Source organism: Triticum dicoccoides, chromosome 7B (genome assembly GCF_002162155.2).
Source record: "Triticum dicoccoides isolate Atlit2015 ecotype Zavitan chromosome 7B, WEW_v2.0, whole genome shotgun sequence".
Classification (NCBI taxonomy): domain Eukaryota; kingdom Viridiplantae; phylum Streptophyta; class Magnoliopsida; order Poales; family Poaceae; genus Triticum; species Triticum dicoccoides.
The window spans coordinates 705428788-705445650 of record NC_041393.1 but is presented as its reverse complement, the minus strand read 5'-3'; the positions used below and the strand labels follow the sequence as shown (position 1 = coordinate 705445650).

The window sequence follows — 16863 nt, the reverse complement described above, 5'->3', positions numbered from 1 at the left end:
CTGGATGCTTCCTCCTATTAATGAAATGATACACATTCTTGTGTATTCGGGAAAAAAAATTGTGCTAGTCCACATGATTAGTTTAATCTTTGTTATAGCTGTCATGATTTATTTTATGCTTATTCGGATTAAATCTCATAGTAACTTGCTCATATATTCAGCAACATATTCTTCAGATTCAGTGCCCAACTTTCCTTACTGCCAGGTTCTCGCGACGGTGGCGGTCGCCAGGAAGTTGGACCGTCCACTGAGGCATTGTTTGGATTGTCGTTTCGCTTAGCCATTACACCTGTAAACAATACATGCCTCCGGCCGTTGTTTCGCTTGCAGGCGGAAATGGCTACTAGCCCGGTAGGTTACACATGTAGATAAAATACGTGTGTATTTGAATACACCGATTCCAAGCGCCGGCCTGATGCATTGACACTAGAGATACAATTGGAAAATTTCTCCAAGCCACTTGTACAACTTTAATGCATTTATTTCATATCAAAAGGGAGCTCAATGGTGTGGCACACAACTGTGCAAAACAGGTTCTAAGGCAACACCTTGACCAATCTATCTACGTATGCTCTAAGTCAGCTCATTCCTCAAACTGTTGTCCTGTTCTGCTTGCTCTTCAGTCTGCTGCTCCACTGCAGGGCATTGTAATAAACGTTGTACTATTATGCTGTTGAGCTGAATTCTGGCGCCCTCGTCTGTTGCTAAAAAAAAAGGTCTCTTTCCTCTTCCTAGATTACCGTGGGGCCCTCTATGCTACACTTGATTGAAAACTCAAATCGTGTTACTTGATACTTATCTTCTTGTCAGCGTCTTCTCCTTCCTCCTCACATGGAGCTGCCCTCCAATGCCAGCTGAACCACCGGCCACCACGCCACCTTCGCCGTTCCTCATATCGAGCCGCCTTCCAACGCTAGCTCAACCGCCTACCACCTACACATGCTGCTGCGCGCGCCTTCCCCAAGCTTCCTCTCCAGCACTGGCGAGCCTCCCACGTCGTCCCCTGCTCCAGGTCGCTCCCTGCCCAGCATCACCAACGAGCCGCAGCCCGCCATCTTCTCTTCCCAAGTTGACTGATGCAAGTTGCATCTTGCAAATAGCAAACGCGTATTACTATTTATAAAACGTGCATTTTAAAGAGAAAACCTGACTTCAGGTTCAGTCAGGAATTACAAACACAGATCTCAACCCAGGATTATTTGAAAAGCGTGCAAGCACAGCACTGAAAAATTACAAACGTTTCAAACATCATGTCCGCAATTTACCATTCGACGTTGCACAACACGATCCATCACACCACACCGCTCCTTCCGGTTGACGGCACCGGAATCTTGCATCACGCCGCAGCTCGAGACTGATGTTCAGATAGGCTTTCTAGGTACTTATCCACGACGTCCAAACCACACATTTCCTTCACATGGGTCATTGGGGCAGGGACGTCGAGCTGGAACGTGAGCTCTGAGCTTCCAAACTCCTTCCTCGCTGCCCTGATGGCTTCTCTCACCGCACAATGGACCGATGCTGCGAGAACCAGGGCAGGTTCCCCAGAGGCTGGCAGAGGCAGACTAGTTAAATCACTTTCAACTACTGATAATTTTCAGCTCGCAAAAAAAGTAAAACTATATTCATGTTGCTTCAGTTCAGGGAAAGCACAATCCTACTACATACCTTTCGATGAAAGAACGCGGTTCTTATGGTACCCACTGTTGAGCACCTCGGCGTTGAACTGCTTCGGGATAGTGTCTACGCTCGGGATCTTGTAGACCCATGTGCTGTCACTCACAACCAGGCCATCGGCATTTGTTTCGTGTTCTTCGTTTATGAAGAAACCAATTCCTTGTATGAAGGAGCCTTCAATCTGTAAGGTGGATGGTTGAGATCAGATATGGATATACGATACCATCATGCACTATAATGAAGAAAGACTCTGATCGGGGCTGCAATGTAATGTACTCGCTCTGTTTTGATGTAAGGCATTATCAAATAAAAGAAGAGCATAGCGCAGTGGAAAATATCTCAAACCTGGCCCAAGTCCACTGCAGGGTTCAAACTCTTTCCACAGTCATACACAAGGTCGCTCCGTAGTAAAGTAATAGCTCCTGTAAGAACATCAATCTCTACCTGGATTTTTAGTAAAAAGTGAAATGAAAGTCAGGAAACCATCACAATATCATCCAGTAACAATTGAACTATGCTAGTGTGATTAACATTAAGCATAATATTTTTGTACCTCACTTATACCAGCTCCATAGTTCAGATAGGTGCTGGATTCTTGGCCAGGTACCCAGTATGCACTTGAGGACAAATTAACATTATCCTTAATGGCCTATTTGGGAAAGTGTTAGCACGTATAAAGATAAACAATTCCACACACAAATATTTTACTCTTATGTACCATAAAAATCCAGAGGGAAATAAAAAAAAATAACCTGAGCAATCAAAGCATCCCATGAAACAGCACCACCAGATTGCTGCTTGAGCTTCTTCATGACCGGCTTTAATCTGTCAACCAGCATGTTGCAGGCCTCAAGGGTTGCTGCACAGCTAGATTCAGACGAAGTGCTGCCAGCAGTGAGTCCGCCTTGGATCAAGTTCAGCGTGTCAGCCTGAAGAAGACGCACCCTATCAAGAAGGCATTCAGATCCATCAGGCCATAACTGTCCCAACGCGAAAACCGTCATCTGCTGTACTTTGGTCCACAGTCCCTGCCCAACTTCAATACCTCCAACCTCAACCACAATGGAACCATCGTTGAGCACAGAAACTCTTCCAGGAGCTGGCCTTGGTGCCACCTTGAAGATGAGGGGCACACAAGAGATACCCCTCTTCCGCCACTTGTTGCGGTTGTTAAAATGCTTGATGGATTCAGCTCGATGCAGGTAGCTTGACGTCGCGAGTAATCTATTGAAAATAGAATGCAATGTGTACGTCGATGCTTCGCCTGCGCTTTCTGGATAGAACAACACAAGACTGTCATAGGTGTGGAAATTCTTCTGCCTGACATTATTAGCATCAAGCGACAACACCGAAGCGACATGCTCGATGATAGCTTCAGCGATAAAAGATCCCTGCGTATCTCCAGGAGCACGCATTGTTGACTTGGATGTGTTGTTTGTCTTACAGACCTTGATGTCAAACGAGAGAGCACCCCAGTTGTATTTTTTCAAGCCTGACATCATATAGTCTGGAATTAGGGGGCTCGCATCTGGAGAAATCCCAGCGTTGATCAGAATGTCCAGGTGCAAGGCTGTGATTCTTCCATTGGACTTGAAACCAACAGTGTAATATGCTTTTATTGGGTGCCGACCCCCGATCATGATCATGTCAGTACTGCGGTTGAGATACATCCGCACCGGACGACGTAACTTGAAGGCACAAAGCGCAGCTGCCGTTGCTACCTGCAAAAGCATATATTGTTGAATCACTGAGTAGCAACAGCTGAAAATGGTTAATATTTCGGCTTTCTTGGAAGCTGAATGAATGGTAAATGAAGCTCAAATGTGCAAACTTATGTTAGAAGCTATCACTAGAACTCTAATCTACCATAAAAATAGAAATTATTCATAAAATGCAATATTCATAAAAAAGTACTGTTAGATTCTTTCAGTTGTAACACACAGGCTTTGAATTTGTTGCCACTCTGTTGGACTACTGTTCATGATTGTTTGATTCTTACTTACAGTGTATGATCTGAATGTCTTCCCACCAAAGCCTCCTCCAACCCTTCTTGTAATGACACGCACATTGCTGAATGGAATGCCGAGGCACCTCGCTATGACACTCTGCGCAAGCTCAGGGTATTGTGATGAACTGTAGACTACAAGAGTGTTATCTTCATCTGGAATCGCCAATGCTGTTTGTGTTTCCATATAGAAGTAGTACTGAGAGGCAAGTTTCACCTGCGATCATCGAAGTCATACATATTAATGCATACCATGTGGTGTTGAAAACAGAGACCATCGAAAATCAAATTTAAACGTTTGCGTTGTTAAGTACTCCCTCCGTCCCAAAATAAGTGTCTTAATCTTAGTACAACTTTGTACTAACTTTAGTACAAAGTTGATAACTTTAGTACAAAGTTGAGAGACACTTATTTTGAGACGAAGGGAGTATAAGAACTTCCATTCACTTTTGAGCAATGCAGGTGAGATGTCAGGATGGAAAGGTCTCACGCTGTGTAGAATTAACATACTTCTGTTGCGAGGATCTTGTGATCAGCTTCCGCCATGCCCTTCGAAAAATCACCAACTTGTTTTGGATACCTCTCAGGAGGAACTTCGAAATAACTATTGTTCTGTACTGCCTGTTCTACAGTTAAGATTGGTGGCTTCAAATCTTTTGTGTCATATTCAACAACGACCTGTTTGCCTGCCAAGTTGGCATATCTCTGAGTCTCTGCAATCTGAGGTAAAGTACACATTTTAATGGTATCAGTATTGAAGAATACACAATAACAACTCATTGTAATAAGTTTGTGACCAGGGCAAAAGTTAGCTAATGCTTACTTGTAACCAGGGGAAAATTGGCACTAATTGTTAATCAGTTTAATTTAAAAAGGTTACTCTCGGTGTTTAAACTGAATACGAGCATATATGATAAAATGTGACATCAATACAGTGTATTTTTGCATATCCACTAACGTTGATTTTTAGTAAGCAATTTTGTTATGAAAGAAATGGAGATACAAGCGCACCACAGAAAATTTCCGTAAGCGTTTAATTAACCCAATCTAATATAGATTTTGTTAGGGTATTTTATAAATGAAATTTTGGATGTACATATATAGATATATCTTTTGGATGACAATGTGTGATACTAGGGTTTATTATTTTAATGTGTACAGATTTGACCCTCCTAATTAAAAATAACTTCTTCTTAAGATTAACAACCTTATTTTACAGAGACTAGTGAAGAAAATCGCATTTATAACTTGACTTTATTATAAAAGAATTTATTTTTGAGTAAACATTAAAAATATGAAAAGATAAGTACCACGACACCAAGGGCTTGCCCAGCATACTCAGCGACAGGAGAACCAAAAAGTGGTTCGTCCCCAAACAAGAAGCTTGATCCAATATTTTGCCCTCCACTTGGAATATCCTTCGCGGAAACAACCGTGAGGACCTTCTCTGATGCTAAAGATGGCTTGAATTTGATATTCTTGACATATGCAAGAGGCTGTGTGCTGTAAATAAACTCTCCATAGAGGCAATTTTTTGGAGCAGGAATATCATCTACATATACTGCCTCCCCTGCAGTACAGAAAAGAAATTCTATAAGCCTAAACGTAATCATAAAGGAAGGACAATTTGGAGAGGAAGAGAACTTCTAGATCCCATTAATAACTTTGATGATGTAAGCTTATTAAACACATACCAGAAGCTTGAAGCTCAACTGCGTACTTTTTAATCGGCTCACCAACTGGTTTATGATCATCACTGGAAATTGTTTCTCGACGTGAAGACAATGGAAGGTTACAGGGATCATCTGTATTTGAAGAACTAGCAGAACCAATGCTCAGGGTGTTTCCAGGCCCTTTGATTCCTTTAGCAAATGGAGACAGGAAACTGAAGAGAAATCCAACGGCCACACTGACTCTGTATTCAGGATGTGATGTTCCTTTCATTGGTACAATTGTTTCTCTAAGTAACCGAACTGCTTCAAGCACAACAGATGGAGTGAGCACTTTTCCATTCAGGTGTTGTTCAACTTTTGTTGCTCTAATGGCATGTTCGGTCCCATAGGCACCAAAGGCCATGTGTAGGTTACTCAGCACAAGATCACCACATGATTTCTGGGAGACATGGCCCAGCATTGCAGAGTTAATATATGAAACCGCATTGCCAAGAGGGCGCGGCGCTGCTCGGTAAGTTTCAAAGATCACCTTACTTTCTTTCTGAGAATCTGAAGCCCAATGTGGAATAAATATGCTCAGGAGCAATGTACTGGGATCACTAGGAGGCAGCTCCAGAAACTCTTCCAAAGTAACCTCTAGTGTTTTTGAGTAAACCTGAAGACGAACAGTTGAAGCAACACCGAGAAGTATGGTCGCGATGTCCGATGGAAAAGGGTATTTCTGTGCTAGAATTATGTTCCCGCCAATGCTTGCTGTGTTACGGACAAACGGTGTAGCCACCTTGCTCATGTGCTCGGTGAGTTTTCTGAAAACCACACTTCCATTTGCACATGATTTAGACCCGGCTTCTTGCTCAAGTATCTCGATGGTCTTAGAAATTGGTGTAGCTGCTCCAATTTCAATGCCACTGTCTTTCTTCCAAATAGCTGAAAGCTCTGGAATGTCACTGATGTCAATATACTTGTTATATAGATCCTGATCCTTGTATCCCTTTACACCAGAACTTGTGTTCGCAACAACCACTTTAACTGTGCAGTCACTGAACAAGCCAGAGTTCAGTAAATCATAATATTGCTCGATGCTTTTAGGATGATACCAACCCTCGCTGGAGACCGTAACAACCGAATCATCATTTAGATGATGAAGCGAAGATTTTATCTCGGATTTCAGGAAGTCCGGGAAAGTGCAGACTCCGCCGCCAAGAGTGTAAGCTGGCAACTTGCTAACGTCGGCGTGCTTATCGCCTTTCTTCCAGAATACATTGAGGCCCAAATCCTCCAGGTCGACATCTGAAGCAAAACTTTTGCAGGCGTCGACAATTGGCCTGTAACCGGTACATCTACACATGTTGCCTGAGAAAGCCCTTTCCGCTTCGGACACCGTCATCTTTGAGAACCCTTTTTGTGGTTCAGGCTTGTTGGATTTGTCGGCATTTGCAAGAGAGGTGAAAATAGACATGCACATGCCAGGAGTGCAGAAGCCACACTGGGAAGCATGGAACCCAGACATCCTCTTCTGGATAGAATGGAAGCCATCTTTCGTATTTCCCAGGCCTTCGGTGGTGATGACTGAGCAAAGATTTATGTTGTAGAGCAGAGTCAGGCATGAACTTGCAGAGAATTCAGTGACCTCAGCTTTTGTTGGATTGTAAGTTGCTATAAGGACTACACAAGCTCCACATCCGCCTGCAATAGAGCACAATGATAGAGTTATTCATGCGATGCTAGATCCGCGCCGCCTCGGGACAAAATAAACATAACATTGAACTGGACTCTGGAGGAACAGTCTGAACGGAAAGAACCAGGCCTTGTGTGAAAACTGAACTAATATAACCAAATTCACTGCTACTTATTTATCCCAATTTGGTTTGGATTATTATTCCAAAGTCTGAACTCCGAGGTAAACAAAAACAATGGCAGCAGTGAATCATACGGATGGAAACGTATACACGATGAATTGCCGATGCGCAAACCACGGGCGGTATGGACCTTATACTACCATACCAGATGTTTGCATATGAGTAAAACACACTGTTTGTACATTAACTTGCCTGGGGTGTTCAGTTTAGTGCATCAGCCTAGAAACTAATCAATTTCAGAAGTGAAACCTATTGATGCTAGCAGTAACTCTGTGGAATGCACGAAACGCCAGGGTGTTTGACAACAACCATTGGACTGACCATTACATCTCACTACATCAATCTGAAACCTGCTTTGGCTATGGAGCAGTCGTGCGAAGCGACAGCAGGACAGAATCAAACTGAACACATAGGCTGCGTCTTTATTCTGATTTGATGTACCTCTATCATCTCTCCCCTAACCGGCTTGGCTATGGACAGCTGCACAGTCAGTGTAGCGCATAAGTACCACATGGTCTCCAGGTTCACGCCTGTTTTGAAATACATAAAGTAGGGAAAGTTCTACTTTTGTTTAAAAATAAACATTGATGCTTAGCAAAGCATATGTATAAATCATCCAGAAATTTTCCTCCATGTCTCAGATGTCCTGGTGCAGAGACCCTCACCGCCCTTGTCGCGCGGGACATGTGGTGCGCCAGCGGCATGTGAGGCCGCCTCCTGTCGCTTCACCCTCTGGATCGCCTCCTGCCATGGCTTGGGCCAGAAGGGGAGGCACGGGCAGAGAAATGGCAAGAGATGGGAGAGCGAGGGGAGCGAGGACGGGACGGGAGACGGAAAGGGGCGACACGGTGGCTCGACGGAGATGACGCCGGATTTGGGGGAGACGTGGCAAAGCCTACCGTCTGTACTCCCAGAGGTATGAGGGGCTCTTTTGAAAGATTCCTGCGATTTTGTCAAATATCTCTATAGTTGGTCGGTTTGTTTCTAAATTAACATCACTGACAAATTTACGCATAATATTGGAATAAAACTCTTTTTACACCACAAAAAAAAAACTCTATTTCATCACACCATAATATTGGAACAAAACTCTTTTTACACCGCAAAAAAAGAAAAAAACACTCTATTTCATCGGGCTGGTGTAATTCCCACACGCACACAAAAAAAAAATTCAAGCTGAATTTTGAATAGCTTTTCCTACATCTTTGTTGATCGAAATGCAATCATGTCAAAATGCTACCCACCACTTATGTGGTTAAAGTGTCACTTTGCATCCTTAGAGCATCTCCAGACGTTGGCCCCCCAGGGGGCGCGTAAAATCGCTGTCTGGGGCGAGCCGGCGCAAAAGATCAGCCTGGGGGCGAGTGGGTTCCCAGTCGCCGACCCCAGGGCCGCCCCCAGACGCCGTTTAAGTTAAAAATAAACATTCGACAAAGTTTGGCTAAATTCGGTTAAAATTCGACAAACTTGGCATATATTAGACATGTTCGACATTTTACATAGCAAATTTATCTAAAAAATGCCGAAACTACAACTACGGGTCGAAGTAGTCGCTGAATGCGGTGTAGTCGCCGCCATCCTCGCCGCCGTCGTCGTCGGCGGCCTTCACCTCCTTGACGCGGCCGCCCCTGCTGGACCCCTGCCTGGCGTCGCCATGGCGGACCGGTGGCGGCGCGTCGTCGTCGTCGCTGTCGTCGAGGACGACGAGGCCTCCTTCGTCGCGGCCCCGGTGGCGTTGTTTGAAGTGCTCTAGGGCGCGGCACTGGCGCTCCATCTCCATCTTCAGCCAGTCGTCATGCGACCATTTCAGGGCCGCCGCCTCGTCGAGCTCCCTGTCGCCGTGCTCCGTCTTCTAGGCGGGGAGCCCCGGCTCCGTTTTCACGGTCGCGAGCCCCAGCTCCGTCTTTGGTTTGACGAAGCGCGGAGGAGCCGACGAGGAGGCGCGTCGGCCGCCCTCGTTTATGACGATGTCGGCGCTTCGAGTGAGCCGACCGAGCGGCGTCTCCGCTGCGGGCTCGGCCTTGACGCCGAGCAACGCCGACGAGGCGGAGGAGTGGGAAGAAGAACGGGAGGAGGAATGCGAGGAGGAAGTCGAGGAGGAACCGAACCTCCTGGACATCCATTGCCCGGCGCGCCGGCGGTGGACCGGGGTGGCCGCCGCGACAGGGTATGCCAGCGGCAGGTTGTTGCCGCCCTTGAGGTACTCCAGCACGCCGTCGAGCGTGCGGCCGGGGACGCCCCACCACATGCGGCGCCCCTCGTTGTTCTTGATGCCGCCCACCACCGGCGCCCCATTGGTGAACGCCAGCCTCTGCTCCTGGCGGCACTGGAAGTACGCCGCGCACGCCGCGTGGTTGTCGGCGGTGAAGAAGGCGGGGCATGCCTCGACGTCGGGCACCGGGGGAATGGGCACTCCCCCATTGCTGAGTCTCCACCCCGTTGGCCCGGCGCGCATGTCCGGTGGCGCCGGGATGTCCGCCTCGAACAGGAGCCACGCCTCCCACTCGTGAAGCGAGCGGCGGCCGAAGCCGTTGGCCGTCGCCGTGTCACCGGGGAAACGCGCGGCCATCGGGCTTGGGAGAGAGGGAGAGGGAGGGAAGAAGCATCGGCGGCTGCGCACGGGAGAGGGAGAGCTCGGCGGCGGTCGATGGGCGGCTAGGGCTGGTGTGGCTAGAGGCGAGGGAGGCCATCGGCTTTATAGCCGCGTTTGTGTGTACGTGTGGCGGGAGGGAAGGCGTCGCCGCGCCGCCTGTGACGCGCCGCCCATGATGAGGAATCAATGGCAAGGCTGACCGGCGCGGCAGCCTTGGCATTGATTCCCGCGGGAACCGAGGCGATGAGGGTGACGAAGCGGCCGTCTCGCTGACTCGGCGGGCCTGCGGCTCTTTCGCGCCAAAACCGCTCGCCCCGGCGCCCCTGGGCGCCCCCCCAGTGCCCCGGGTTCGGCCTGGGTCCGCCGACGCTGATTTCGTCCCAAGCCTGCGAAAAAGGGGCTCCTAGGAGCGCGACTGGACCGTTTTTCGGAGCTGACGCGAAAAAATCGCCTGGGAAGGCCGTGTTGGGGGCGCGACTGGAGATGCTCCTAGCTTAATAGATACTATATCTATTTCAAAATAATTAAAGTTCTGGATTTGACCTAAGTCAACTTTGTTTAAATTTGACCAAGTCTATAAAAAAAATAACATCTAGAACACCAAATTAGTCTCAAGAGATTATTTTCGTACTGGTGTATTTGGTGTTGTAGATCTTGCCATATTTTTCTATAGAGTTGGTCAAGCTTAAACATGTTTGACTTAGGACAAACTAGAACTTCACTTATTTTGAAATGGAGGCAGTAACTCACTAGGTCTTGCTCTTAAATGTAGGACATACTTGCATTGGCTCAATGTAAGTTGTGGATGTACAAAACTTTTGAGGGTTTTGAGCCTATGAGATGGAGGGGCCGTTACCAATGGCGCTACCAATAGCAGGTCAGACGGGGAGGAGCTCAATGGCGTGGTTCTCGTAAGTTCTAACATGCTCATTGAGCTAAGGAATTGGTGGAGTGGAAGACGTTGAATCACGCTAGACGAGGAATATAGTGTCCCGGTGGAGCGGGCGAGGTGCAAAAATGCATGGCCCCACTCGATGGGATTGGTGCTCCAAGTCGTGTCGCACTAGGTGGTAGGAAGATGAATGCCAACCGCAACAAATTCTAACTCGGCAGGATCCTATCCAACGCAGTGGCGGAGCTACATTGGAGTCAGTCCATATCATGGTCTATCATTTAGAAAATTTTAAGCTATATATTTACTCTTGAGCCTTGGACCAACAAGCCATAGGCTATTCCCCTTTTGTTTGACCCTCCCTGCCCACCTAGCATTGGACTTCAAGCTCGACCATTGATCCGTTGACATCCCCGCATGGAGGTGATCCTATTTCGCGCGTAGGATGCTAAATAGCGACCTACTGCTTATCCCCCTCCCCCTCGGGTGCGCCCCGTCCTAGTCAGCCCATTTTGATTTTTTTCCCTCCGGTGTTGGAAGGTCCTAGAACCATTGCTGAACCAGTTTTTTTCTCTATTTCTCTTATGGTTTTTTCATTCTTTGTTCATTTATTCCTTTTCTTCTTCTTTTTTTTTATTTTCCTTCTACAAATCCGCAAACTTCTTATCAAATCCGAAAATCATGCGCATTTTTCTAAAAATTCAGAAGAAAACTCAAATTCGTGATTGTGTTTTTGAAATACATGAATATTCTTTCAGTCCGAGCAGATGTTTTAAATTAGTAAACATTTTCAAATATTAAATAAAATATTGAAATTCATGTTTTTTAAACTATTTACATCTGCTGAATAGATGAGATTTTTTGAATTTGCAAACAATTTTAAATTGGCAAATATTTTTTCGAAATCTGTGAATTTTTTATGAATTACGAATATTTTTCAAAATTTTCAAAAAAATCAAATTCATATTTTTTTTGTAATTTTTAGAACAAGGATCATTTTTAATTTCAAAATGTTTCCTATATTTTTAAAATTCGGAATGAATTTTTAAATTAAAAAACAAATTTGTGAATATTTTATGGAACCCCCAATTTTTTTAAGAAAAAAGTTAGAGAGAGAGAGAGAGAGAGAGGCGATTTCGGAGGCGACAGTTCTACCCCTTCCTCAATCAGCACCACCACGGCTCCCTGCCTCCTCCGTCCACCGATTCGGCGACGGGAGGAGGAGGGGACCCCGACGCTTCAGCTTCGTTGTGTAGGTAGGGTAGGAGTATGTTTTCTTGAAGGCATTGCTTCAGTGGCGGGGAAGACGTCTCGTATGAATAAAGTGTTGTTGTTCTTCCACCATCTTGGCATTGCTCCAATCTGTGGCGCCGGGGAGCAGTCGGCTCAGTTGTGTCATCGGTTTCCAGATCCGGTAGTCTTAGTATTCGGTGGTTGGCTCCTGGTGTTCTTTTGGATGGCGGCGTGGTCGACTACAACAGAAGGATTTGGTGTCTTCAAGTGGGCCTCACGGTTGAAGGCTTGCGGCAGCGCTCTTCTTCCTCGATCTCATCGAGTGAAGATGGCGGCGCCGCAAGCACTGCCGCATAGGAATTTTGGTGATGTGAAAGAAAAGCGGAAAATAAGAGAATGAGAGGAAGGGGACATTAAATCTAGTCTATAGATGGTGATGTTATTGTTGTACATGTTGTCTATAATGTACATATATTATCATCCGTGCATGCCACGAGAAAGGGACATGCCATCTTTCCAACAATCAACCACCTAATAACTATGCAACTGTGGAGGATTGACAACAAATTCGTATTCGCATAAAACGAAACAGTGCTGGTTATGACTCTGTGACAAGGACGGATGAGAAAGTTGCTTTCAAAGAAAAAAAAAGGACGGATGAGAAAGCCCGTTCCACACTGGAAAGTAGAATCGTGAGCCATAGCCAAAATGGAAACGCCAAGGAGGGTCACTGTCAGTCTGTGACTACATATATGATCATAACCACCGATCGACCGGCTTAGCTATTGACCGGTAGTTCGACACTTGATGCAAAGTCTATGTTTTCCGTTGGTATTCCTTTTCATTTTTGCAATCATGGTATGTAAGGTACATCATTATTCCGGTATGAGTGCACTAATAATATTGGGAGAGTAGACCAGATCCATGGCCGGTATGATAGCTAGTCTGTAATTTTTATAAACTCTTCTTATTTGGTGAGACCGGGCAAAGCATTTATATTCGTTAAAAAAAGGCACATCGTTTAGATGAATCACTTGCATCTATGGTGAAAGTGAAACCATGAGCAATTACAAATTTGCAACTTTTTAACTAATATTTCTTTGGATCTTAGATCGACACCCGAGCACAACACAGCTGGATGTACCGAAGGACCGAACACCAACCATGAGCCCACACATGGTTTATGAGAGTAGATGCATGGAGTTAAATTTTGAATAGTGATTCGACTATTTGCTTCTCAAGCTTAGTGTGCCATTTTGCAGACCGTGGAGTAAAAGATCATTAGACATGTAACTAAAGTTTGGGCAACGAGCTACTATAGCTCAACCAACCATATTGCATACTTCGAATCTGGATGTGATATGTGTTACAGTCAGTACCTACTAAAGGTTGCGGTCACTTTAGCCCAACATATTTTGTTCGAAGTTTACAAAATTGAATTATGTTGAACGATCATGCCGAAATGGACATGAAAACATCTTCGCCGACATAACGATCTCGGTGTCAGACTATCGGCCGATCTCCAACAGACTGGAACACCTACGTATTTCCTTGTAATGTGAGTTCAGGACGACAGTGATCGCGCTCGTAATTAAATACTTCCTCCGTCCCAACTTTGTATTAAATCTGCGACACGACGGAGGGGTTGTAAAAACAGAGAACGTACTTCAAAATTAATGATGTACGCTCGGATCACAATGCATGCATGTCGACGCAAAATCACACAAGGCATAATTCAGGTGTGCAGACACACGACCGACAGTACAACGCTTGAGCGATGGTGGTCTGCTTTGCGGGGTGCGATTAGCAGCGTTCGTACTACGCTCCTAGAGCTAGCAAGAGAATGGTGGATCAAGAGCGAGCTAAGCTAGCATGCAGCTTCCGTGCTGTGATCCCGTAACTGTACGCACCTTCGCCACAGCCGAGCTTGGTGCCGGTGAATGGCGTCCGGGTCCGGATGAACTCGAGCAGCGTGGTACCGGGGTGGACGTCGCCGCCGGCCACCTCATACCGCTGCCCGTTGAGCGCGAACACCACCTTCTCCAGCCTCGCCGGTCCCATCGCCACTTTGCCACCGCTCGGTCGACTGGCTAGAAATGGTTGATAGATGTATGAGCAGCTAGGGCGTGCACGGCGATGCGTCTGTGTGTGTGTGTGTGTGTGTGATGGAGAACGTGGTGGGCGAGCTGTTGCTGCTGCTACGCTATAGCGAGGGAGTTGAATGCTGGCTACACGCCTCCGCGTGGCCTCCAGCGTCACCGACGGGGACGGACAGCGCGGCGTGGCGGTGATCCGGTAGGTAGGTGCACGTGCAGTGCGAGCGGTGCCGAAGCAATGCTGTTCGGACAAGAAAATGTCCCCACATTTTTTCTGCTGCGTGGATAACGATCCTTCCTTGCTCGAGTTGTGTGGGCAGCAGCAAACAAAAGAAAAACGGTGGAGAATCCTTCCTCGATTGTCAAAATGGAAGCGGCAAGAGATACGCATACGATCTTGACTCCCACTAGAAAACGTTGCTTTCCTTCGGAAAAAAATAAATCGTTATCTGATATTCCACCGCCGTCTCTTCCTCTGATACTCTCTCCATTTGAAAAAGGAGATTCCTCGTCGACGTGGAGCAAATACGACCAACTAAGTTACGATCACTTTAGCCCAACATATTTCAAACTTCTAAGTGTACAAAATTGAATTGTGTTGCGCAATCATAACGAAATAGACATCTCTCTCTCTCTCACACACAAAAAAGGCATAAAATATCGTCGCCGACATTTGATCTCGGTGTCAGACTAGCTAGATCGGCCGGTCCGTCTCCAACAGACTAAACCACCAATTTCTTTCTACCACTGGGAGTTGAGGAGGACAGTGCTCGTGCTCGTGCTCGTAATAAAAAAGAAAGTAGATCACGTAGTACGTCTTTGGATCATCAAGATCAATGATGTACGCTCGGACCACAACGCATGCATGTCATGTCGACGCAAAATCACACATCAGACATATTTCAGGCGTGTGCTCTCAAGCATACACACGGCCGACAGTGCTTACTACGCTTGAGCGATGTTGATCTGCTTCGCGTGGTGCGATTAGCATTGTTCTTGTTCGTACGCTACGCTCATAGAGGTAGCAAGAAAATGGTGGATCAAGAGCTTGCCGTGCTCCCTCCGATCCATATTACTCGTTCTAGATTTGTTGTTAAGAGCATGCAGTGCATACATCATGGGTGCTCTAAGCCCTCTAAGCCTATACTAACTGTTAAGCTATACGTACCTTCGCCGCAGCCGAGCTTGGTGCCGGTGAATGGCGTCCGGGTGCGGATGAACTCGAGCAGCGTGGTCCCGGGGTGCACGTCGGCGCCGGCCACCTCGTACCGCCGCCCGTTCAGCGCGAACACCACCTTCTCCAGCCTCGTCGACCCCATCGCCACTTCGCCAGTCGACCTCGGCGGGCGAGCTAGCCGGAAATGGTGGATTGATGTCTATATGAGTAGCTACTCAGCTTGGCTGGCAAGGACGACGCGCACTGCAATGTGGGTGACGGGGGAACGTGGTGGGCGAGTTGCTGCTGGCAGCTAAGAGTTGGATGAATCCTCGATCTGTTGCCTCTTTACTTGCGTGACGGCGAGTGGTTAGCTGCCCCGGCGACTCGGCGCGCGGGGAGGAGATCGGGCCAGCCGTCACCCGACGGGGACAGCCACGATATGGGTATGGACGGCGATCTGGTGGGTCCGCCGACGGGCACGCACGTGCAGTGCGAAGTAGTACTACTCAAGCTATGCTTTGCTGTCTAGGCACGAGAAAGTCCCAACACATTCTGTCGCCTTCATGTTCGTGTAAAATTTGAGGCGAAAGAGATGTGATTCTACTAACTCCCATCCCGATCAACCTACTATCCCGCGCGCCGTCTCTTCCTCTGTCCCTCGTCTCTCCCAAACTGAAGAAATAAGAAAACTGCGACATGGCCGGAACTGGTGTGGTTTAGCTACTCGCATGTCCATGGGTATTTTTTCGCAAATACGCAAGATGCGTATCTTTGTATTGATAGAAGAATAGTACAAGCATGGGGTTACAACGCTTACAAGGCCATGTGCGTACTAGGCATGGTGTACAAGCGAAGGAGCACAACAGATGGGGGTATGCTCAGCCCCGCGACCGAAACTAGAGACTAAGCACCGGGGATAATGTTTTGTAGTCCGGTGGCGCCCGCCTTGGCCCATAGGCGCGCCTCGTCCTTGATGGTATCGGAGGTGAAGGTGATCGATGGTGTCGCTCCGTCAAAAATGCAAGCGTTGCGGTGCTTTCAAATCCACCAAGTTGAGAGGACGATGAGGGAGGATAGACCCTTGCGCATGGAAGCGGGCGCGAGGTTGAGAGAGGATTTCCACTAGAGCTGGAATGGCGTGTCAGGGGCGGGGAGGCCGATGGGCACACGTGCCCAACCGAGGATCTCGTGCCAAATTTGACGAGAGAAAAGAGCATCCGGCAAGGAGATGGTGCATGATCTCCCCCTCTTGGTCGCAAAGGGCGCATGCATCGTCATGGGGCAGTCCGTGGCGTGCCAGGCGCTCCGCGGTCCAGCAGCGGTCTTGCATGGCCAGCCATAAGAAAAACTTGACGCGGAGAGGAGCCCAAGGTCGCCAAGTGAGCTGCCAGAAAGGGTCTTCACAAGCTCCAATGAATAGAGCCTTGTAGCAGGAACTTGCAGTGTATGTAGCGGAAGAAGTCCATCGCCAACGTAGCATGTCCGGTTCGCTGGAGAGATTAGTGTGCCGCACCAGGTGCCATAGCTCGATGTACTGCACCATGGCCGCCGGCCCAAGCGCGCCTCGGATGTCCTGCACCCAAGAGCGCTGGTGCAGGCCATCACGCATGCAACGCTCCTTCCAAAGACGCCTTGGGACTAGAGCGAGAACGAGTGGGGCGATCTCGGCCACGGAC

At 47.4% G+C, this 16863-nt stretch overlaps 1 protein-coding gene across 2 annotated transcripts; it reads right to left on the bottom strand.

Moving 5' to 3' along the window:
- Positions 1-1097: 1097 nt before the first annotated feature.
- Positions 1098-15585, bottom strand: LOC119337256 (putative aldehyde oxidase-like protein). 2 transcript variants are annotated; one of them, XM_037609374.1, is made up of 10 exons: positions 15197-15585; positions 5377-7041; positions 4993-5252; positions 4193-4402; positions 3681-3899; positions 2430-3398; positions 2231-2326; positions 2023-2121; positions 1669-1858; positions 1098-1551 (listed from the first exon to the last, which is right to left on the bottom strand). In XM_037609374.1, exons 1-10 carry the CDS (start codon positions 15345-15347, stop codon positions 1337-1339), a joined length of 4074 nt encoding a protein of 1357 aa, XP_037465271.1. In that variant the 5' UTR covers positions 15348-15585; the 3' UTR covers positions 1098-1336. The 2 variants fall into 2 exon arrangements, with proteins under 2 accessions (XP_037465271.1, XP_037465270.1); XM_037609373.1 differs by lacking the exon at positions 15197-15585 and adding an exon at positions 13843-14169.
- Between the last annotated feature and the right edge of the window lie 1278 nt (positions 15586-16863).

What these genes read in the sequence shown, in the direction of transcription:
- LOC119337256 (XM_037609374.1), bottom strand. Translation starts at nt 15,347, where the DNA reads ATGGGGTCGACGAGGCTGGAGAAGGTGGTGTTCGCGCTGAACGGGCGG. An exon ending in AGTTGAGCTTCAAGCTTCTG is followed by an intron (nt 5,253 to 5,376) that starts GTATGTGTTTAA and finishes TCTGTACTGCAG; the next exon opens with GGGAGGCAGTATATGTAGAT. An exon ending in ATGGAGCTGGTATAAGTGAG is followed by an intron (nt 2,122 to 2,230) that starts GTACAAAAATAT and finishes CTAAAAATCCAG; the next exon opens with GTAGAGATTGATGTTCTTAC.